Source organism: Manis pentadactyla, chromosome 7 (assembly GCF_030020395.1).
Source record: "Manis pentadactyla isolate mManPen7 chromosome 7, mManPen7.hap1, whole genome shotgun sequence".
NCBI lineage: Eukaryota > Metazoa > Chordata > Mammalia > Pholidota > Manidae > Manis > Manis pentadactyla.
This window is the reverse complement of record NC_080025.1, coordinates 3,638,256-3,662,946: the sequence shown is the minus strand read 5'-3', so window position 1 is coordinate 3,662,946 and position 24,691 is coordinate 3,638,256. Positions and strand designations below refer to the sequence as shown.

The following is a 24,691-nucleotide window of genomic DNA, read 5'->3' as shown; positions in this document are numbered from 1 at the left end:
CTCCCTGAGTGTTGGTTTCCCCCCTATAGAGAAGGGGACTGTACCGAACAGGTTGCTTTCAGGAGCTGGTAGGTGAGCAGGACGAGAGGATCGGCATCTTTGCAGAGCTCTCCAGATGGTTCTTCCACAGAGAACCAGCGGCCCCCGTGAGCACCAGCCTCCTACTGCTCCACTTCACCAGGGCAGAAAGTTTATCAATGCGTCTAAAGGCTTCCAGAGCAACAGCTAAACTTGAGCAAGTTACCTAATTCAATTTAGTAAACCAATTTTGTCCCTAAGCATGTCAGCTAAAGGCACATATGTATGTACGTGTGTGTGTTATTTTGTTTTATGTTTTCCTTTTCAACCACTTGATTTTAATTAACATTCCTGACACGTGTACCACCTCTGACCACACACCTGTGCAGCACATCACAGGACAGCGCTGGGAGGTGAAGTCAGACACAGGCTCTTCCCACGTCATGTGTCCCTTAAGGGGAGGTGCTTCCTAAGAAGGGACAACATCCCCACCCAGGACACAGGACTCCAGCCCAGTGTTCTCCTGCAGACCAGTTCATCAGGCAAGGGTTATCATCAGGTAGAAGCCAGGCAAGAGCAACTGTTGGAAATATTAACTTCCATGTGGGCAAAACAGAAAGGTGAAACCTCATGCTTTGTGATTAGACAGGGTAGAGCATCTTTATGGTAACAAGTAAAAACTCAACAATATTTCCTGAGCGCTTTTTTTCAAAACATGCTGGCTTAAGACCAAGGCGTGGAGCAGCAGAGCTGCGCAGGCCAGCGGCTGCCCTGAGAAGAGCTCCGTGGGAGGGCAGGGAGCAGGTCAGCAGGGGCGTTGGTGCGCCGGCCAGCAGAGGCGTGCCCAGGCTGCCACGGGGCGCCTAGGGAGGCGCGGCACAAAGGTAGTGCCTGCTTAACAAATACCCCGGACGGACGCCAATGTTTCTTCTTCATTTCTTCCAAGGACAAAAGGTGAGGTGGCCACACAGCCGCTGAAAGAAGCCAGGGCCCTGGGAAACAAAACTTGAATGCCACCTCAGGGCCACCAGCGGTCCAGGGAGGCACGACCGGGGAAGAGCCGGGGGCCGCCACGGTTGTGGTGTGGGAAGCCAGGAGCGGTGCCGTGTGCGCCGCACCAGAGGGGCCCTTGACCAGTCCTCTCGGCAAACCTGCTGCTCTACCTGAAAGGTGCTTCCTTTCCTTTGTTTTGCTCCTTTTTTTTTTTCCTGAGACAAACCAGAAAGCATCAGGAGAGAAATCTAAGTTTCTAGAACTTAAAAGGAGAGAAATCTAAGTTTCTACAACTCACAAGGGACTTTCATGGACTCTGGGTCATTTCCAACTTCTTGTAGCCACTGCCGAGGTAAGGAAGGCATCGCCCCCCAGCGGCCCTGCCTGCACCCCGGGGCTGGGGTTCCCCAGGCTGGTCCCCGCCTGCCGTCCTGACTTTCCTTCCCATTGGCTACTTGTTTATCAGCACTGTTTTCCTGCAGTTTGGAATTCAGCCTTCACTACATTTCAATACATTGGAAAGTTTTTCCAATACTTTCTTGGCCTCACAGAAATGAGGCACCAGATAATGAGCGGCTGATCTTCAATGTAATCCATGAGAGCAGATGTTGAAGAATCAAAGAAGCTTAGATGCTGACATTCCCCACGCGAGCCCACAGGTGGGGAGCCAGGAAGAGCGCCAGGTTCTGAGGCCAAAGCACAGGTAACGGGCACCCCCTTCACCCTACGGCTGTGGCCACGCCAGGATCAGCTCACACGCGTGAGACCTTTGGGTTCCTCACCTCCCACCTACTGAGCACTTATTCGGATCACACAACATCCACAGTGCCGGCACAACCACATTCTCTGCTGGAGAGAAGCTGTCGGCATTTTTACTAGCAGGCGATGCACTGGTGAAGTGGTAAGAGAGCCTTTTCTATCAGTAATAACTCTGTCCTGAAGGAAACCAGCACTCTTGGTTTTACTGTCCGAGTTTTCCAACATCCACCCATAACTAATTTTTTAAATAAAATACAAGTTGGACAGGCTAGTTTATGTTTCATTAACCCAGGGTAGAACACTGTGATGTAGCAGCCCTGGAAAGTTTAAAATAATATTTTCACACACCAACCTTTTGGCCTTTCCCTCTTGTCTTTGATTCCTCATGAGGTCCGTTGAGATCCTTAAAATCTTCCCATGAGTCATCTAAAACATCTTGTCTTTTTGGTCCATTTTTAACACCTAAAACCCAAGTGGATTGAAGATTAGTTAGAACTTTATATGAACTGAATACTAATGCAACTGAAGCAAAATAAAAAGTAAAAAATTAATTTGTTTATGCATATTGACAACATTAAAGTATAGTTCTTTCAAATACACCCTGCCTACTTCTTGCTCTTTGAGATCTATTTAGAACTTTCAGTTTGTTCCAATACCCCAAGCAGTTTACTTAACTCGAGGGTCAGAAACAACTGTGCCTCTCTGTTGGCACTAATTCTACAGGGTCCCACGTGTCCATTTGATAACGCAAGAAAATGCAGGCCTATATTATGCACTATTCAACCTCCAATCCTTAGATGTTTACATAATGATCCAAATGCAGCTGCTCAGGGAAGGCGATTCTCTACTAGAGGAAATAAGCAGTCTCAGCGTTGGGGTGAGTTACGCCAGAGAACAGTCTTCAGTACTAAGCTGCCAACCTACAAATGACCGATGATTGTACTCCCCACACATTTCCATCTTAGACCAGCATCTTGCCTTGAAAAGACATAAACCAAGAAGACACTCATCACATGGAATGTGGTTTCATTAGATGCTAAATGATGTAAAATCCTAAGTAACTCACAAAAGGGCATGGGTTTGAATTGACTTGCCCACTACTGCAACTTTACACACTGCTGCTTGTGTTCACTCTTTCTGCCAAAATAGTTTGCCTATGATGTACTAGCTACCACTTTTGTAGTCTCAATGGGAGAACGTGTGCCTTGACGTGAGGGGCATATAGCTGCTTAGGGGACACTTAGTCCCAGCCAGGCAAGTGATGGTTGGCCATCATGTACGATCCATCCTCAACATCATCCCAGAGTCACTGATGCACTTAATCAACAATATCTAATGATTAGGGACTGCCCACTAGAGATGCAAAGATGCACAAATATTGTTTCTGCTTTTACAATCCAATAAGCAGTACAGACAAATGAATATAATAGAAGGCAAAAAATAATTTAAGTGCCATCAGGAATTAAAAGTCATGTAATGTGAGCATGACTGCTTTGCACACTATCTCAGATAAATAGGATGCTCTAATAAAAAAAATACCATTAAGTTTGGAGCATCAGGTTTGAAAGTTTTGGTTCACCTTTCAAAAATAGAGTTCTACTAAGTGAAAACAAAATACATAATGATAGTTAAATGTGTGCTTGAATTCAAACTTTTATTTGCAACCTGGGTCCTAACAATGTCTTAAGGTCACATTCTGAACAACCTGTAACCCTAACACCAGACGCCTCTGGAGGCACACCAACTGCATGGCGTCCCACGAGCTCCTCTGCGGCCTCTCACATCTGACTTTAGTTCACATCTCGCCTAGTGCTGCTTCAGCCCGATGACTGCCTGTCCCCAGTGACGGCCTCAGCCAGCTAGAGACACACCTCCCGGGAGCAGATGCGTGAGCAGACCACATAAAGGGATTTGCAGTCAACAGCTTGTTCTGAGATCCAGCTGTGCTAAGTTTGTTACTTATGCTTATTTGAAGATTATTTTCTATCTATGCATTACCTTCCACTATGTTCAACAATCACTTATTGGAAATGCTGAGAATGCCTAATCCCTAGGAGGCATGGATGCAATCTATTTTCTCACCTTTAAAATCTAAGATTAAATGTTATCAGGTTATTAGAAATAATATTAATTGTACCCACGATTTACTTTTCAAATACAAATACTTACAGCATGAATATGTGAAAGTTTAAAAATAGTGGACTAAAGGTGTAATTTGGGATCTAAAATGCTTCTGTTACTGAACCATGAGTACGTTTTCAGCCTGTCGTGTATCTATGTTCAAAAAGGTTTCATAACAGCCATTGCCTCAGTTCTAGCTGAAAACTATGAAATAGGTTGTAAAGCATTTTGTAATACTAGGATCTAGAAAATCTATAATAATCTTTTAAAACTTAAGACTGACATTGTCAATGACCTATTTTTTTCATTTTCAGAAATCCTGCAATCACAAAATGATACAAGTAGATTTTTAGTTTTCAAAATATCATCAGATACAGAGAAAAGAACGTCACAGCCCCAGAATTCTTATCATTGCTATACTGCCTGAAATTTCACCAATTAGAATTTGAGTTAACAATATCATCAAAATATTGACTTATGATGGGGTTACATCCTGATAAACCCATCGTTAAATTGAAAATATTGTTAAGTAAAAAATGCACTTAATATACCTAACCTACCGATCAGAGCTTAGCCTAGCCTGCCTTAAGCCATGTTCACAAATTTCCAATAGCCTACAGTTGGGCAAAATCACCTCCCACAAATCCTAGTTCATACTGAAGTGCTGAGTTTCTCAACTTACTGACTCCTGTACTGACAGTGAGGAACAGAATGGCTGCGTGGGGACAGAGTGCTGGTCAGCGCGTCAGCTGTTGACCCTTGGAATGGCGTGGTCGCTGGCCTGCCCAGCGTCACGAAGATCACACTGTGTATCGCTAGCCAGGAAAAGATCCAAACTGAAAAGTACGGTTTCTACTGAATGTGCATCACTTTTGCACCACCACTGTAAAGTTGAGAAACTGTAAGTCAAACCGTCCTAAGCTGGACTGTCTGTAAATTATTTATGGAGTCAAGACAGCATCTCACAAGCTCAGCTACAGTAACTTACTAATATGCATTTTTTAAAGATGTTATTGGTAAACCAAAAGCAGCTGAAAGCATGCAGGAGTGAGCAGTCAGCTTCGTGCCTTGCTGCAGCTCAGCGGAGGGACCTCGCCTTCCCCCAGATGACTCGGTTCGCTCCGTTTGACAGCCTCGTCCTCAGCTCTCTCCTTTCTCCCCAGGGTGGCTTCATTCCGTCCCATAAAGTCATCCCGTGAAGAGCCCTAATCCAACCTCTCCTGCCAAGACCCCCCAGCTGAGGTGCTGCTTGACACACAGCTCCCCAGGAGACATCGCAGAGACGTGGCGACTGACAGGCCGTAGTCCCTGGCGGCATCTCTTCCTGCAGCACACCCGTCTGATGAATGTTAGGAAGGTCATAAATCCTCGACTCCCTTCTCTCCCCTCGTTGTCATTCTAACTTCATTATACAAGTGACTCATTGTCTTAGTTTTCAAAAAATGATCAAGTACAGAGAGAAAAGAACCTCACAGCCCCAGAAGTTTTATCATTAAGTTATACTGTCAGAAGTTTCACCAATTAGAAATTTGAGTTGACAATATCATCAAAACCCAAATACAGCAAAGAAGTTTAGAAAGTGAATTCATCCACCTCTCGGTGTGAATTACTCAAATCACTACCTTTACTCACCCAAAGGATAAGCAGGGTTAAGAGGCTGTTTGATACTGAGGGACGGTTATTTTGGAGGCAGTACTAGGCTAAGGCAGCGTAAGGACATATATAACTTAGGGAAGGTAGAGAGATGTAGAGAAAACCAACAAATTTCTTAAGAGAAACCTGGTCCATGTCAAAGTTCTGCCTCAGGCAGAAACATAAGAAATAAATCCTTATTTCCAACATCCAACATCTTCTTTCCTACTGAACATCCTACTTTCCTACTGCCCATACACAGAGTTAAGACTAAGAGTACATCTAAGCAATTATTATTTATTGGCACAAGACACTCTGCAAGGTCAACTACATCAGACAAAATTAAGGCTTCTGAAGGCTGATATAAGAACCCATAGTTTTAACATATAAAAGCATATGCAAAATTTTAGCATTGTCCCAATGGGAAATTTATTCTGAGCTCCTAAAATATGATTAATGAATTATTTGAGATCAATGTAAAATGCAGAATTTCAAGATGACAGATATAAAGAGCCTTAAAAGACAGACCTAGGAAACATCCTTTCCATATGTACTTCTGGTGTTTGGGATACAAATTACTCACTGGTTCTATACAAGCAAAATGCAGCTAACAATAGGAATACACACACACACACACACACACACTGGTTCTATACAAGCAAAATGCAGCTAACAATAGGAATACACACACACACACACACACACACATATCTGATAAAATATCAAATTCATTTTGTTAACAATGAAGGAAACAAAAAAATCTGATCAGGATCTTCAAAAGATGTGTAATCTTTTCCTTTTTAACCATTGTAGAGGTAACTGAAATATGGATTTTAAATACGTAAATTAGTTTAAATACTATATAAACTTCCCTATTGGGAGAAATCTGTCTTTTGCATGCACTGATTCTAGTATATAGATTATCTTGACTATATCTTCCCTGCCTAAGCTCCTTAAGGGATACTGTATCTCCCCGTGTTTATCCCAATACCCAGGTGCATAGCAAACATGAATGAACAAACCAAACAATCAGATAATCAGTAGGTTGCAACAGCCTTCCTGTGGCCAGCCTCCCTGTCAGCGCCAACTGACCTACATTCACCCATCTCCTGTGAGTGGACAGGTTCTGGGGAGGTGGGTTGAAAAAAACACTTCTGAATACACTTGTGTGTTACTTGAATTGTCAGAAAGTACCTGCTTACTCTCCAATTTAAAATATTTAAGGAATACATGTACATGTCAATCTACTTATCTGGTACAACAGTAATTCACACTTTCTTTTGATGGAAGAAATACTCAGAAGATGTAAAATATGGAAGAATATCTAAGTGCCTATGATTAGATGCACTGAGTTCTCATAAAACATACAAATATTTTTAATTCAATTTAAAAAATGGTATTCCTCAGGATTTCAATGAGATGTACCAAATGTAACCCTAAGATTATCAAACCTTCTCATACAGCTGCCAAACGAATCTGAAATTATAAAAGCAGTTCTCTGCCTTGGGATTATGAATATACAAAAATGCATCTTTTTCACACAATTACTATAGCATTTTTGGCTTTAATTCTTCATCAATTAAATAAAGTTATAATCCAAATAAACCCCCTGCTGAATCTAAATATTAACAATTTCCCTAAGCAAACACTACTATTTATCACATGACTTTTTCCTTCAAACCCAGGATGAAGCTTCAATCCTTCCCAACCCAGGGCTGCAGGCAGTGACTCCCAAACAATGGATGTCAGCACAGATGCCGCCTGTCATTCTACCACAGGGATTAAGGCACTAAGACAAAAACTACGTGTTAGGAAGGTATAATTTAAAGTATGTACTTCATCATAGACTGTATAATATGAAGAATGTGTGTTAGTTCACCTAGATCAAAAACACTCCCTCCACAAGTGGTCAGCTACCAGGTAACAGAAACACCACGTCCAGAGACAACTGTAAAACCTTCTGCCCAATATTAGATGCTCTGCAAACTGGCAAAATGGATGGAAGAAATGAGCTATAACTGGGTGACATCATCAGCTTGTTAATCAGCATAATGGATGTCAAGAAATGTTTTGTAGTTAAATTCACAGATTTAAGAAAACTGGATCGGCTAAGATATCACAGGAGCAGGTGCTGCCCACGCACAGAGATCACAACCATCTAGCAGGAGTAGGAGCTGGTATCTCCGCAGGTGATCAAGACTTGATCTGTGAACGGCCCTGTGGGAAACTACAAGATCAGAGGGTAGCTGGTGGCCTGATGCTGACAAGTTCTCAGAAATGTGCTCCTAGAAAACTGCTCAGCTTTCAGATAGGGCAGGGACACTTCACCTGAAGGATAAGACCTGGGATTTCAACATACAGTTGTTTTGGGGACAGGTCCTCATCTGCTTGCCAATCAGTGACTAATACATATCTGTGTGCCTGGTCTTTGCTTTCAGTAAGATCCAGGAGACACACTTGTAGAAGGTGCTAATCTTTATCAAATTCTAATAATTGGTGACTAGTAGTTATGAAAAAAAAACCTAACAGTTGGGCATGGCCCAACTGTTTCAGTAAGGCACATGCCTGTGTCGACGTGTAAGATTTCACCCTGCACAAAGATGGCCTCTATTAAACAGTGGACAAGAGCGAAGGTGTGGGAAGCTTTTCCCTGTTTTTGTGGGTGGGCATATGGTACCAGTGGACCCACGGCCGCCACTTTGGTTACTGAGAACCCAATGGAGGCCAAGCTGTGCGCTCACAACGTCCAATAGGCTTTACCTGCTTGCCAATTAAACCTGACTTCAGGCGGTGATCTGAAGAGCTGTGATCAGCATAGCCATGGGGGTGGAAAGCCACTTCAGGGATTAAGTAACAACAAACAGCTTTACGTACTTCCTGTCCTATGGTGTCCAAAATTAAAGCAGAAAGTGAGATCTCCATCCCCATGTAAATTTGACATGGACATACTTCCTGCGCACACGCTACAGCTCCGGCAACATTACTCAGACCTCGATGCAAGAGCAGAGGGAATTTATTTCAACATCCACTTAACTGCATGACTGAGGGTCTTCCTTCTACCTAACCTTCACTGGAAGTGCTTGATCTGCAAAGTAAGGACACACTAAAAAGCACATATCAAAAGAAGAATTCGCAGGATTCCATAAATGCCTTCTAGGCAATGGATGTCCTCCATGAAAACCATCTGCATATAGATAGCTATCAGCATCTGGCAGCACCTATCTGCGTGAAAAGGCATTTTCAAAGGTAAAATACGTAAAAAATCTTACAGGTCAGCCTTAATAAACAATGGGAACCCTCAATTTGAATCTCAATTTATTCCAGCCCCCAAAACAAAATTCTGTTGTTCTCATGAGACTTGTATTACAAAAAATTATACTTTTTTGTCAATAAGCATTGTGAAAATGTCTATTTTCTCATTACATAAATACCTACATACTTTGATTTTGCCTCCTGCCCCAAAGCCTAAAATATTTACTATTTGATTCATTCCAGAAAAACTTCATTGATCCATGAAATAAACTATATTTGAAAATAAACTATACTAGGATAATGTAATTCTATGTATGCAGTAAAAGCCCCTTAAAACATGTACTTGCACTTACTTGTACACACACGCACGCACGCACATAGCACCTGGAAGGAAATACACTGAACTGCTGACAGGGACTGTTTCTAGTGGACACTAACCCTGGTTAACTTTCTAGTGGGCACTGGGGCCCTGAGGAGGCTGCCCCTGGCTGCCCTTCTGACCTTGTTTCTGTCCAGTCTTCCTTCAGTCCAAGGAATCCTTGCTGTGCTGGCTCTGTGCAGGTCCTGCCAGCGTTTTCTTCCCAGGACATTTGAACTTGATTCCTCTGGCTGAAACATGACTCCGGCAGTCATGGGGCTACCTCCTCACCTGTGCCCAGGCCTGTGAGCTAAGGTCACCTCCTTCAGAAGCCTTCCCTGGCTGCCTTATCTGTCACACTTGTGTGGTTCTGCACATCACACGTTGCTCATAACCTGGCATCCTGCTAACACTCACTCACTGTCTGGCCTCCTCACCTGGACTTGACCTCTGAGAGGGGCACAGGCTGTCTCCTTCTCTGCCATCTCCCTGAAAACCAGAAGAGCTCCTGGGACAGGACAGGTGCACACAAACAGCTGTCACCTGACCTAGTTTGTGCAAGGAGGTAAGTGAGAAGAGCAGGAGAGGAAATTTCATTCTTTTTAGTGATTTTTGTTGCAGTGAGCATGTTTTGTGTACTGTTTGTAAAATTAGAGAATAGAAGTTTAAAAGGAAAAAATTACTCATTAACACAATTTCAAAGATTATTTTTTTAAAAAACAAAATTAAAAGCTTCTCCCTCCATCCTGGCTCTGTTAATGTTGACTACGGAACCTCTGTGTAACTTGTTCTTGCAAACTTTCCTGCACGCTGTGTATGTCAGACCTCGGCAGGGCCAATGGGTGAAAGTGAGCAGAAAACAGAAACTGAAAAAAGACCTTTATTTCAACATAAAAGATTTGGAGGTATAACCTGATGCACAGAAGAGTCTTTACTGCTTCACAACTTCAGCATATACAGACTGCTTCTTTAATCTGTGTTAGGTTCCCAGAGAGCCGGGATACCAGGCGGGGCCGAAAGTGGGCAATTAAAACATCAATGGGTCTTGACTTTATCACTATAAAACTAAGGGATTAGATTTAGGCTAGACAAAATGTAAGTCCCTTCTGTCCTAAAACGGAATGACTTCTGTCTCTTTGGAATGACATAAAATAAGGTGACTTTAGAAGATACCCTTACGTTAGAGCCAGAGTAAGTCTGTCCCTGCCTTGGAGCCGAATCGAGTCGCAGGAGGGCCCTGCCGCACTCCATCCACTGGGTTAACAGTGCATCGCCACACGATCACCGAACTCTGGAAGGCCTACGCCTGCCAGCCCCTCTTCCTCCTCTATGTGCCCGAGACCCCAGGGGCAGTGGACCCTGGGTAGACCCCAGCACGGACCTACGCCTGCTTCCCAGAATCACTGCATCCTTCTCGACAACACTGGGGTATACGGTGCACCACAGTCTGAAGCCAGTTTTTTTCACATAATTTATATTTCCGTTTTACTATATATTATTGAGAAGCTTAAAAAATACACAAGATAAAAACTGAGAATGAGAATGTAAACTTTAAGAACATTATATTCTTAAGTACCAGAAAAATTCTACATATCTACTGTTTTATATTAACTTTAGAGTAACATTATTTTTAAATAAATATTTTGAAAACACATTACTCAGCCTAATGGATCATAAAATATAGTTCCTTGTCAAAATATATTTTCAGAAAGTTAAGAATTAATAACAATTTTAAAATTAGGTTAAAAATATACAAAATTAATTCTTATTGTGATATGACTGTGAGATGATTTTGGGGGATTTATATACCCAAGGAAAAGACATGAAAATACATGTGATTATTTTAACCCCTAACTTCTCCGTCTTGCAAAGGGTGGTTAAAAATTTAAAGAATGGAGAAATGATGAGAAACTAAAAACAACTGTCTTACTGAAATTTCAGCCCAATCTTTAGGTAAAGATGGCTGAAGTCCACGATCTCTTCGCTCCTGATCGCCGAGACCTGCTTGTGCTTGTCCCTGGAGAGCAGAAGGTATTTCCAACTGCACCTGCTTCTGCTGCCGTTACTACAACCACACAGTTCTACTTTGTTGCTATGTTACAATTAAATCACAGATAGGAACGATCTATTTAAATGACATGCTTAAAGCAAAGTACAGGTCAAACTAGCCCTGTTTCTTGAATGAACTTCTTAACTGAGCAAAAACGTTAAGAAAAAATTTTCTTTACAGCTGACAATGCCCAAAATTTCTTCAAAATAAATACTGATATTCCCATTTACTTATTCATGCCTTCTCTTCATAGAAACAGCAGCTTATACTACCTTAACTTCCCTTCTAAAATAAACCGCCTCACCGTGATGCACCAAGACTTCTTAAACTCCTTAGTTTGCCTGCGCACAGCAACCATTTACAGCAAGAGGCTGCGGAGAGACGTGAGCAGCAGCCCCTCTCGGCTTATTCACCCTGGGGCGTCGCTCACTCTTTCCAGACAGGAAAGAGAAGGCCTGGGGAAGTGTGTGCCGGCAGATTTCACCAACAGGCCCAGGAACTCCCAAGGGTGGTAAGCCATCTATCCCTGGAGAATGTACAATGAATTCATCACTGGAAAATAGCAAACGCACATTCCTTAAAATTAAAATATGGGAAAAGGGAAACAGTTTAATTATGAAAAGGTTTGTGAGGAATTTAAAAGATGGGTATCCATAATAATACTTGGAAAAGGAGTCACATACTTTTGCCACTACAGCCCCCGGAGCAGTTCTCCCTCTCTCCTGCAGAGACTCCCGCTGCACGGCCCCCCTCAGCAGGCGGCTCGCGCCCACTCTGCACCTCGCCCTCGGCGGGGGCAGCCCTCTGGACACTCTTCACGCCCGTCAGCTCTCTCGTTGCTCCCCTGAGTCCTCTCAGGGGAGTGCAGCCACTATGATGTCCCTTCCCGACAAGTTCCTTGTGACGAGCGGGCTCATCAGTGACGCGAGCATAGTCTTTCCCACCCGGGCCTCTGTCTTGTCCTTTCTGGGCGTCAGCCTCGTGACCACACCCCGGAGTTTCTTTAGCAGGAGATGCTTCCTGGGCGGTCATGCAATCCAGAGTTGTATTTGCTACCTCATTAGTGGGTGTGTGAAAACTGGATGTGGAGTTTGCTACTAAATCAGTACCGTCAACTGATCTGGGTTTTTTACCAATACAGGAAAAATCAGACATTTCTAATATGTTTGTTCTCTCTCTCTTGGAAAGAATTCTGCTGTGGAGCTGAGCAGGGCTTGTTAATGACTGGAATCTAGGAAGATTCTCTGAATTCCTTTCCTTAAGATTATCAGGTGAAAAATAGTCATCATATGTGGAGTCCTCGCAGCCCGGAGTCCTGCTGACAGGCCCGGTCGTGAACTGGCAGCTGTTTTCCAGCTGGAGAGGCTGCGGTCCTGGCAGAGGGGGTTTCCCAAGGCACCTTCTCTGCTCCAGCTTTTCTCTGCGGAGGGAATGTAAGTTCTCTGACGTTCTTCTCTCGGCTGAGGGACTCCTGAGCCATGCGTGTCCCAGTGGGTGGCCTTTTGTTGCAGATAACGTGGGAGACAAATGATACTTCTCATCCAACATCTCCTTAGATTCTCCCTCACACTGCCCGGCAGGGACACCTGCTGCATCTGTAGGAACTCCCTGCCCCTTTACCATGTCCTTTGCAAGGTTACCCATGGATTTCTGAGGAGGTAACTGACTGAGGTAATGGGGAGCTCCTGAGGCCTGCATACTACTCGTTTTCAATACAGACGAAGAAAGACATGTATCGCTTTTCATTTCATCAGTGAATCCTCCCAATTTCCTTTCCTGATTTCCACATCCTGGATTCCCACAAAGATCGTGAAAAGATGTATGCAGACCACCAGCAAAGGATTCATCTGGAAAATATTAATAAAGAATTAACTTTTTCAGTGGTTTAATGGTTATAAAGGTACTTTTCAGTTGACCGATAAAGTAATACTTTTAAACATAGTTAGTAGTTAAGAGTATGGCCCATACCTGCTCCTTCTCGTTTCCACTCAGGACACCTTTAAGGGCAGCATTTTTAACGAAGGAGCCTGGGCTTCAGTGTTGAGATGGGACGGGCAGGGAGAAAGAGGTAAACCTCTGAAACTGTTACACACTCCTGCTGGAGGCCCAGATGCACCTGTACTTCCCCTGGAAGGGCGTCCACCCCTTGTCATTAAACTCTCAAGGTCAGATTCTGAAAGTCAGGGACCGCCACTACTGTCAAAGCCAAGATGTAGTCCTCCATGAAGCAGTCCACCATTGACACAGCCCGCCCCACTCCCCTACCCTCTACTGAAGTCCTCACATTATATTTATAGTCAAAAGGAATCCACCAGGTGGGTCTTATGTTCTGACTTCCCATACATTTTATCCATTTCTTGAGAGTAATGCTAAACTGCCACTATCTCCTGAAACTATGCCCATGTTTATACCTCCAGGCCTTGCCTTGCTCCACACCTTAATCTAAGTCCTAATCTGCCTTCAAAACCCACCGTGGGTGCCAAAACATCTGAGCCCTCGCACTGACTTCACCAGGTCTTCAGTACTCTGTTACCCTGGTTTCTGCCTGAATTTATGGAAGAATGTGATACACTGTCATCCCCAGTATCTGTCTCTGTCACTAGACCAGAGGCTCGCAGAGCACAGACACTCCTTTCTGGAATCTGAAGCCCCTAAGCTGGTGCTGCCTCACCAACAAGGGCCCAGCCTTTGCTGAACAGATGGAGGGCCTCCACTTCAGGCTGCACAAGGCTGGGAAGCATAACCAACACTACGAAAGCTGTACATTTAGGGGAGAACAGGGGACTGCCAGGAAGCAGGGGGCAGCCCACGGGCTGTGGTGGCATGGTGCCCATACCATGCCAGGGGGCCCAGTGTCGCCAAGTTAGGGGCTGGAAATAGAGGTCACTTTTGATTTCAGAGGCTAATAAACTTAGCACATTTTTCAAAAAGCTGACAAGCAGTGTAACATGTCATTAATAGTAAATTCTTAAGTTAGACCACCTAGGTTCAAATCCTGGGCTGGTAATTCACAAGCTGTGTGTGACCACATACAGTCTGACCTCTCCAACCCGGTTTTTTCAGGGACAAGGTGGGGACAATGGCACCTAGGTTACAGGGCTGATGGGAGAACTTAGTGACTCCATCACAAGACAGGGAACAGGGCCTGGCCCAGGAGAAATGGGACCCACATTACTTGTGATCATCACCTGTCTCCAAGTCCCAGGCAGGAAATACAAAGATGGGCTTGTTTGAGATAAATGGCTAAGTAACTTCAGTACACACCAAAGACATCACATGAATAGGCCACACATAGAAAAGGAAGCTTTAGTTTAGCTCCTGCTATCTTGATAGCAGATGTGATCTGTCTCTTTTGCGGTTTTCATAGTAAGATCCCATAACATTTCGAGCACTTTGAAGCCCAATTCTTTGAGGGTCATTGATACTTACTTGGGCCCTATTGTGGGCTGGGTGAGAAAATTCTAAGAAATGTGATATAACCAAAGGAAAGCTACAGCCATGAAAAATGATCATTCAAAGAGAAACAGGACTCCCACACTTAAAAAAATGTATGTATTAATATTAACTCTAATTTTTAAAATTTTATACATTAACTCTAATTTTGTTAATTCTTTTCAACACTCAGCTTCTAATTAGAAACCCTACATGTATTCCCTAAATCTTTAAATGATCTATACATACTTCACTGACCCCATGCAAACACATGTCCCATATATTCATCATGCCTGATGTGAAACGATTTTTCCTTGGCATTCTTACTGTTCTCAGGAACATACAATTTAAACTGCATGCAGATTAGTTCACAGATCAACACAGTGAAAACAAAATCAGCAATTGATTTGGTGCCAAAAAAGCAAATGCCCAGGAGAAAACCATAGGAATTAAAAACAAGTTTAACTATGCCATTTTCTCATGCCTTAATTTTATTACAATACCCATTTTTTTCTTACAATACCTAATTTCAGGGTGAAATTCATGAGTTCTAGTTTTCAACTAACAGTTCTTCTCATCAGAAAAAGTCCAAATAAGAAAATCATACTATTTTCAAAGCTTAATTGTATCACAGAAGACAAAATAATTTTACCTGAACACAAAGTATCCTGTGAAATGTTCAAAGATGCTTCCCAGGAGGAGGCAACTGAGTTATCAGGAGAGTTTTCAATCACCTGGGAAGCTGAAAACATGATCACAACTTTCATGAGACACGACTTTCATTCTTTAGTAGATGAAGGCCACAGGAAAGCTACCACGGTGTCCCGTCTCACACCCGCATCTGCTTGGGCCGCGGGCTCTCGGTCCCTATTTCTTGGCTCGCCCAGAGTGCCCTGCCTTGCAGCTCCTCAGCCATAAATGCCCGCTCTTAGCTTGCAACCAGGGGCAGCCAAAACTGAGTCCTGACGCTTGGACCTGAGCAGCAGCATCGGCGAGGGCCTCTGGTAAGGCTGCTCAGCGGGGGTCTGGCTCACCTGGGAGGCACACACATTTTAAAACAGAAGTCAGGGGCCCAGGAAGGCGAAGCAGAAGGATGGGAGCCTAGATCCCTGAAGATGTCGCACCCTGACTTCTTTGCCATTACAGAGAAACGCCTTTCTATTGAATTTAAGTCACTGGTTTTGTGTTTATCTGTTCTACGTAGCCAAAACTCACCTCAGCTGATATGGGTGTCCATGGCATATTACATACAAATATAAATTCAAGACAGATTAAACAGCTAGCCTTCAAAAACAAACCATGACAGCAATGGAAGAATATACAGAGCCATTTTAAAACCAGTTATCTGGGACATTATAAGGAGAAGACAGATTTGTCTACATAATGTATGTTTTGCAAAACTTGCTGCACACTAAATGACAAACAACAGATTTTGTGTATTTTACTCAACAGTGTATTTATTGAGTGCCCACTACACATTGCTCCACCCTGGACAGCTAGATTATGTTTGCAATGCACAAGTAGTTAAGTGTGCATGATATACAAAAGACCACTAAAAATCAGAAATAAAAAGAAAAATTTAATAGACAGCTGGACCAAGACATATAATCCAGAGGTAACAGCATGTTTCATCAGTGAGTCACAGTAACATGAAAACATGTTCAACCTCATTAGCAAATTCACTATCCACTGCAAAAGGAAATTAGATGGAAAAAAAGCGCAGTTTTTCAATCTCATATTGAAAAAGATACAAAGACAATGCTATAGTTTTCCAAGTGTGGAGAAACTGGAGTTCTTATAGATGACTGGTGGGAGGCAAAAAATGGCACCAAGTTTTTTAAGGGCAACCTGAGAATACCATCAAAAATTTTTATTTCTGCCTTTACAAATTAACATTATTGAAATACATGAAAAACACGAATGTACACGTTTATGAAGAAGCATGCCCATTAGCATATGGATGTTAACAGTAAAAAGTGGGGAGAAGCTTTATGTACATAGATAAAAATGGTTAAAGAACAACCTACCAGGTAGTTTAAAATGAATAAAAACTGCAGCATTCTCTCTAATAAAGAAAAACTGGAAAAATACCTGCCAACAGATGATTCAATATCAAACTTCTAGACTACTTTGCAGCACCTTAAGAAATAAAGAAGAAAAGGAAAAGGAGGTGGGCTCACACCTACTGACCTGAAAAAAACCCCAGGACACTTTTAAGTAGAAAAAGAAAGCTGACATAGGCTGTCATAACCCAATGTTGGTAAAGGAAAGCAACATGTCCACACAGGAAGGGTAAGAAGCCCGCATCTTCTGCATACACTCATAGATATGTGATGCCCGGAAAAAGGTAGGGAAAAGCATATCGACTTAAAATGTGGGTCACCATGGGGAAAGAAGAATCGGGTGGAAATCAAAATGGGTTTATATTATGAGCCATATACTGGTAAATGTTTTATGAAAATGTGCTTATGTACTACTTAATTAAAAGATTTAAAGATAAAAGAAATAAAGGGAATATAAACTGATGCTTTAGATCTTTAATCTAAAGCAAATTCCTTCAAAAGAAACACCTGACTAAAAAGAAAGAAAATCCCAAAGATATTAAAAATTAAAGGAGCCTTACGGTAGGATAAGATTTTCTGGAAAATATTAACAAAGTCTACCCTGAAATAAGTCAAAACCTGTTAGAATCGGGAAACATTAACTAAGATAATGAGAAAGAAAAAACCTTTAAACCACAATTCATTCACCAATTTGCATATCTGTCATGTCATGAAGTGTGAGCGCTTACAGGTGGGGGAGAGGTTTTCCCTCTTCTCCTTCATCTCCTGTAATCTCTTCTCCATCGCACTCTGCTGCCCGCTGTACATTTTAATCGTGGGACTATACACCAATGAACCACTAGGGTCAAATAAGAGAACAGGCACACCATTATCTGAAAATGAACAAAAATCCAAGTTTAAGCTTGAAAAAATGCTGTCCTACTTCAAAAGTAACACCCCCCAGATTTCCTCTTCCGGTTCAACATCATTACCATGTCCACCCACAGACACCCAACCATCACCAGCACCTCCATGATGGGTAACAACACCTGCTACAGACATCCACGTGCCAGCCTGGGGCTAAGCCCAACGTGCCCGAGCTCACTGGGCCTTCCCCAAACCCAAGGCCCATTTAAAGAGAAAGAAACGAGATGCAGAGGGAAGTGACTTGAGTACGTAGGATCACACAGCTAGTGAGGACATAAAGCCAGAATGCAACGGGGCTCCTAACCATGAGGGCAGCAGACTATGCCACCCTGAAACATATGATATTTTGGCATAAGGGTTATTCTGAGCTAAAGGCATTTTACAGCAGGTGCAAGAGGTCTGACTCAGCCCCTCTTTCTTCCTGCAGGCTGGAGATAAACCTCCTGGTGAGAGACAGCCTGCCTGTACCAGAAGGAAAGAAACATTCTTTGCACCAGAGACGGGAGTCGAGGCCAAGGGAATTCTGGGTAACAGACCTCATTAGAGGAACTCTTATCTTCCTTTGGTCCCCTTACATTTTAGTTACTTTTCCACAGTTGCCTCTCTTTGTTCAACCTAGTTCATAAGCATTAGGTTTTGCCATGTCTTTGAGTCTTCATATCATGTCCTTGTGAGGGCGCCCATGTCATGAACAACTGATGTGAATGGGAGTGCTTTCTCCTGTTCATCTGGCTTTTGTGACAGAGCCCCCGCTGAGCAGCTTGGAGGGCAGAGGGAAAGTTCTGTCCCTCCTATGACGGTTTCAGAAACAGCCACCACTAACCTCCTTGCCACCTGCCCTCAAGAGCCACTCACAGAAACACAAGAACTTTGGGGTCAGGGGATCCTTGAGCCATGAAACGATGGGCTACAGTGTGTACGGGTGCACAGCCCTCAGGTGCTCAGACAACTCTGGAACTCCAACCACTCCCCACTCCCATAAAAAGAGCAAGAATCATTCAATATCCTCTCCTTTGCATCTCAGAAACCTGAACAACTTTTACTGCACTTCCAACAAATGCAGACATACATTAGTTGTATCTTTAATACCTTACATTTGTAGTTTTTAAAAGGCAATTTTTATCAAGATACAAATTTGGTCTAAAATGAGAGTATTTTGTGTCAGTCATTACCTGTTTGGCAAATTATTTTCAGATACCCAATGTCTGATGAGGGAAAGGAAGCACAAATGGCAGAAGTAGGAAGGACAATAAGCCAGGGGGGCCCTGCTGCGTGGGGGTGGGGCCGGATCGCAGGGGCTGTGGCAGGCTGGTGCGTTACCATAACAGATTCACAACAAGCCTAATAATTCTACATGAATAATTTCAAAATACAGAGGAGAGAATTTGTGACATAGCAATACAGACTAAAAAACAACACTAAGGAATTAATGCTTCCTACTTCTATGCTATACATTATATATTTACCAGTGATGCACTGGGATTGATCTTAAACACTGAATTTATAGGGTACTGAAAAAGGATAGTGATATCATCTCACACCCATCAGAACGGCTATTATCAAAAAGACAATAAACAATGTATTGGGGAGGATGTGGAGAAAAGGGAACCCTTGTGAGTTGTTGATGGGAATGTAAAATGATGCAGCCACTATAGGAAACAGTATGGATATTCCTCAAACAATTAAAACTAGAAACACTATCCAGCAATTCCACTTCTGGGTACTTATCTGAAGAAAATGAAAACACTAAATCAAAAAGATATCTGTATGCCCCATGTTCATTGTAGTGTTATTCACAATAGCCAAGACATGGAAGCAACCTAAATGTCCATCATGGAGAAATGGGTAAAGATGACATGATACTTAGACACTATGGAATATTACTCAGCCATGAAAAAGAATGAAATCTTGCCATTTGCAACAACAGGGATGGACCTTGAGGGCACTATGCTAACAGAGAAAGACAAATACCATGACTTCATCTACAGGTGAAATCTGAAACACCACCACCACCAAAAGCAAAGAAGCCTGAGTTCATGGATATAGAGAACAGACTAGTGGTTGCCTGATGCAGGCTGGGGGGCAGGTGAAAGGTTAAGACTTCCCGTTATAAAATGAGTAAGTCATGGGGACTTACTACAGTTAGTAATTCTGTATTGCACATTTCAAAGTAGCTAGGAGAGTGCATCTTGAAAGTTCTTACCTTGAGAAAAAATATTTTTTGTAAATATGTATGGTGATGGATGCTATGTGGACTTACTCTGGAGCTTATTTTGCAACACATACAAATATTGAATCACCACACTGTACACCTGAAACTAATATACCTCAATTTAAAAAATGAAAGAAAGGACTTTGTGATTAAACATATAAGGACACAATTTTCCCAATTTTTGATTCTGTAAAAGCAGCCTGTTGCTACCTAGAATTAAAAAATGTAGCTAATCTATCCTCTAAATTCATCATGTAATATTTTTAGCCTTGTATAAGACACAACCATAAACAAAACTGTGTACCACTGTTTAAGTGTTTCAATGTTTTACAAATAATTCAAAACAAAAGAACAAAATATCTTGAAGCCAACAAATTACTACACAGGAAAAAAGAAAAGCTGTATAAATAATGTCTATTTCAAAGCATCAGGGAATTAATGAAGAAACAAGGACCAGAGGGGTCAGGATTCTGGAGAGGAGAAACACAGGAGGTGACTGACAAGCTATGGATGCTTTTACCACCAGGACTGTGAGCACAGAGCCCATGGTAAGAGGCTGAGTCCTGTCTTTACGCAGGCAGAGTTCCTGCTGAGAAACCAAGATACTAGCTAAGTGCTTGTCAGTCTCACCAAACTGGAGAGAAAAGAAAGCTTCAGAGCACAAATTCCCAAATGAAAGGGCACAGTAGAGAACTGGTACTTGCATGTACATTTTTATCTTCAAGAAATTTGCTGAATTCTAAAGCTACAAGTGGCAGGTCAGCAAAAGGACTTTGTGATTAAACATGTAAGTCTTCTGTGAAGTGGTGACGTTTTCTGAAGTTCACTATTGCTGAGAAATGGAAGACAAAGTTCAGGGCAAGCAGGGAAGGGTCCCGGGTATCAGAACAGGCTCTCAGTGGAAGGTCTAGATGGTTATATGCTGGCATCAGTGTCCAGACAAAAGTCTACCAAGCCTTCCCCAAAGTGCAAGGAAGCTCCTATTCAAATCAGCCCCTATTCCAATTACTGTGAACACACCCCCATGCCACTAGCTTACAGAGGGAGTTGGAAACCTTGTGGCTAGGCACAGAGTATCACCTGGGTCTTCAAACATATAGTATAACTAATGACTTGCCTTCAGTTTAAAAAAAAACAGTCCTACTAAGAGACAGGATTATATGACCAAAAGCAAGGGAAAAACTCATACAAAGACAGCAGTGGACTGTACATACTGCAGACGGAAGACAAAGAAAGATGACAAAGAAAAACTGTGGGTGTTTTAATCAGAATAACAGAATCTATAAAAAATAATTGGGAATCCTAGAACTGTAAAATAAAATCACTAAAATTATGAGCCCCAAAGATGGATTTTATAGAAGATTAAATAGAGCAGAAGAACATATTAGTGAACTGAGGAAAGGTCAACAGACACTATTCAAACTGATGCACAGAGGCAAAACAGAATCCAAGCATGTCTGTGAACTCCAGCTAGGCTACTGAAAAAGAGAAATGCACCAAGGAACGTCATGCTCAAACTGAATTTCAGGCACACACACACACACACAAAGGTAACCAAAACATACACACCTTTAACAGCAAAATTAAAACTGTGAGCCAATCTGTCAATAGTTATTATGAAGGCCCAAATTCCAAAGATGATGGAATGTCTTCTCCCACCCCCCAGCTTTCCTGAGATATAACTGACAAAAATTATACATATTTAAGGTTGAAAAAAAAACTATCATCTAACATTTGCTTATTTTGAGTAACAGAACAAAAAGACTGAATATTAGATAAAAATACAAAATTACATATAAAACAAAAAAGAAATAAATAGGGATCTATTCTACTAGGGCTTATTAGTCAATGCTTGCCTTTTTTTTATTCTTTCTAGAATCATTCTTGAAAGTAAAAGCTTCATCAATCTGGTAAGTGATTAAGGCTTTCTGGTTTATTAGCTCAACTATATGGTGGCCCTATATACACCTGTACTCAAGGTCCTCTGGGCAATTTACGTTTTGTTCTCTCCTTCCTAGGCTGGACTACTGCAGTCCTCTTAGCTATGTCATCCCAGATGCCACTGGTCGCCAGGCAAATTAAACTGCAAGTGCAGACATAGGTGCAAAGGGCCATGCTCTACTTCCTAGCTACCCAGACACAAGCACAAAGAACCGTGCTCTAATTTTGGCTTACCCATAGTTGTTTTTTGCCTTTGTAGCTCTTTAGCCATTTTCTCAAATTTCTTCTGAAGTCTTTTATCATTTTCTGGTGTTTTAGGGATAAAATCTTTGGGCTGCATACACTTACGCTGTGCAAAAAGGACATAAAATGAATAATACTGTATTAAATTGTGTAAGACAGGAAGAGAACCCTTTCATGTACATTTCTGATACCTTCTATAACAAATAACTTTAAAAACTTTCTTAAAAAGGTATTTCTTGCACTACATGTTAAATGGCAATATTTACTTTTGTGCAATGTTAAAAATACACACAGAATTTTAAGACTGAATAAAGGGCTGTACACTAAGTAGCTGTGTTTTCTGAGACATTTTTAGGATCCCAGCACTCTTAGTTTCCAGGAAGGTTGTCAAACAAAATTAGTCATTTTCCTTATTTCTGCTACTCTCACATTATCTCCTTTCCCCTCAAAAAAAATTATGACATAGCACTAAAACACAAAGCAAGTAGTTTTTAACTACCAAATAAAAGAACCATTAGTTTTGCCTTGTAGTCTTTAAATCACAGTAACTCTATTCAGCTGGTAAAAATAAAAAAAACTATACATGTACAAGGTGTGACAAATAAAACCTCAAACACACAGGGCCCAAGGCTAATGTAATACCCAAAGGAAGGCTTGGGTGAACTTTTCCATCTCACCACCCTCAGTTCTTCAAACATACCTACATTCACAACCCCCACTTTCTCTTTAGAATTCCCCATGTAGCCTGGCCACACCCCAGATATAATAGCTGGTCGGTATGTTGACTTTACCTACTCTGGCTTGGGCACCTGAGCTCTCCCTTAAGAACCCTGGAAAAACAGGTCTTCTTTCTAGGCCTCTCTGGGTTTTCAGGTTGAAGCTCCCAGCCTAAATATGCTTACACCATGTGTAGTCTAACCTGCTTTGTTCCAGTCTTAAAAAACTACTCCTAGCCACTCAAGGCTAAAGCCCACTCCTGACTTCATGATTCAGCATCTTTTCTGTCCTTAGTTATTCACTCATTCACCATTTAACAGAAATGTTATTACACATCAGGTACTGGTCTTGAAGCAAAAATACAACAAACAAAATTCTGAAGAAGTTACCAAACAGCTGAGCTTACTGGTCTCTTGGCAACTTTAAGTTTTCCCTTGAAATACTGTCTCTTCCATTTCTTACAAATTACATCAAAACATTTATGGGCTAAAATAACCCCTATAATTGACTAAAAAATGGTCTGTGAAAAGAACAGTATCATCGACGCAATATTTAAGACAACTCCTGAACATATTTCTAAAAGTTTCATTTTCTAGGAATAAAAAAATGAATTCATAGTTGCCACTATCTTACTGAACTACATACTTACTTTCCTTTTAATTAGGCTTGGTAAGTGGTCCTTAGCATGAGCTGCAGGGAACAGTGACTCGTCAATGTGGACCCCAGCTGTCCTGCATCTGTGTGAGCAAATTGGAGCAGCATGAGCATGTGTTTATCATACTCACAAAGCACTAAATCTGTACATGTCAGCAAAATAAGGAATCTATGCACAAACATGTCTTTTAAAATAAGTACATTTATTACTAAACACAAAGGACAATATAAACTCACTTTCCAAAACCTTCTATGTTGTTTTGTAAGTATAAGTGTAGAAGCAAGAAGTAGGTGAAGGAAATATTTTTATGAACAGTTTCAGACTTCAACACACTTAATAATGACCAGCACACAGCACTCACAGGCAGGAGCACATGCCATTAAGTGAAGAGTACACACGCCATAAGAGGCCTACTCTGGAGCTAGAGCATCCTCAAGAAACCAAGGCCAGATGCTCACTTTTCGTCCAAAGCTGGGCTCTGTCCGGTGTGCATGACCACAGAGAGCAGGCTGTGTCGCCTGCTGCTCCTGCCTGCACCCAACCCACTGCCACCCATCACACCCTGTCACCTGTCCTGTCAAGATCTTCACCCTCTTGCCTCTTAGGAGTCCCTCAACCATTCCCTGCTTCTACGCACGTAGCCATTCAATCTAAGCAGTCACAATGATTTTCTAAATAATCTCCTTGCCTGTGGTTTCTCTTCTTCTAATTCATTCATATATTACTGAAATATTAACATTAAAATGTTTTATTCATCACTCCACAACCCAGATCAAAAACCTTTGATCACCCCCATGTTTATAGAATAAGCCCACCTATCTTGAACTGAAGTTTAAGTTCTTTTTAAAACATGGCATGTAACTACATCTCAAACTATATTTCATAAGACTATCACTGTTCTACATTTAGCATGCAAAGGGTAGTTGAAAATATAATGAAGTATAGGGCGAGTTTAAAAAAAGAATGAGACAAATTATCCATATTGATATAGAAAGCTCTCTAAAATACATTAAACATTAAAAGGAAATAAAATACTTGTGTGTATTGAAAGACAATAAAGAAAACAAAAGTCACAGACTAAGAAAATATTCACTACATTTATATCTGAATTAAAAAATTGGTACGCACACTATGAAGAGAATGAGGACCTGTCTCTTAGGAATGCCTCTTTCAAGATGATTCTTCCCTTGAGCAGGGCTTACTAGCTCCTCCCCATTCGAGCAAAGCGTCTCCTATTTCCCATTTTTATAAGCAACAAACTAGCAAACGGGAGGCCCCCCCCTCCAAAAGCATCCAAATAGAAGACTTGGATGAAAAGAGCCAGAATCACGCACCATCA

The 24,691-nt window shown here is 41.8% G+C and overlaps 1 protein-coding gene across 5 annotated transcripts in view; it reads right to left on the bottom strand.

Moving 5' to 3' along the window:
- MCPH1 (microcephalin 1) overlaps positions 1-24,691 on the bottom strand; it is a 190,415-nt gene that overhangs the window by 148,723 nt on the left and 17,001 nt on the right. For 4 of the 5 annotated variants that reach the window (XM_057505048.1, XM_057505051.1, XM_057505050.1 and 1 more), the window contains exons 4-9: positions 23,347-23,434; positions 21,972-22,086; positions 17,407-17,550; positions 15,268-15,357; positions 11,867-13,030; positions 2,123-2,232 (exon numbers count right to left, since the gene is read on the bottom strand). In XM_057505048.1, the coding sequence (XP_057361031.1) occupies positions 2,123-2,232; positions 11,867-13,030; positions 15,268-15,357; positions 17,407-17,550; positions 21,972-22,086; positions 23,347-23,434 (1,711 nt within the window). The remainder of the gene's footprint in view (positions 1-2,122; positions 2,233-11,866; positions 13,031-15,267; positions 15,358-17,406; positions 17,551-21,971; positions 22,087-23,346; positions 23,435-24,691) is intronic. The other variant, XM_057505049.1, reaches the window with a different exon arrangement.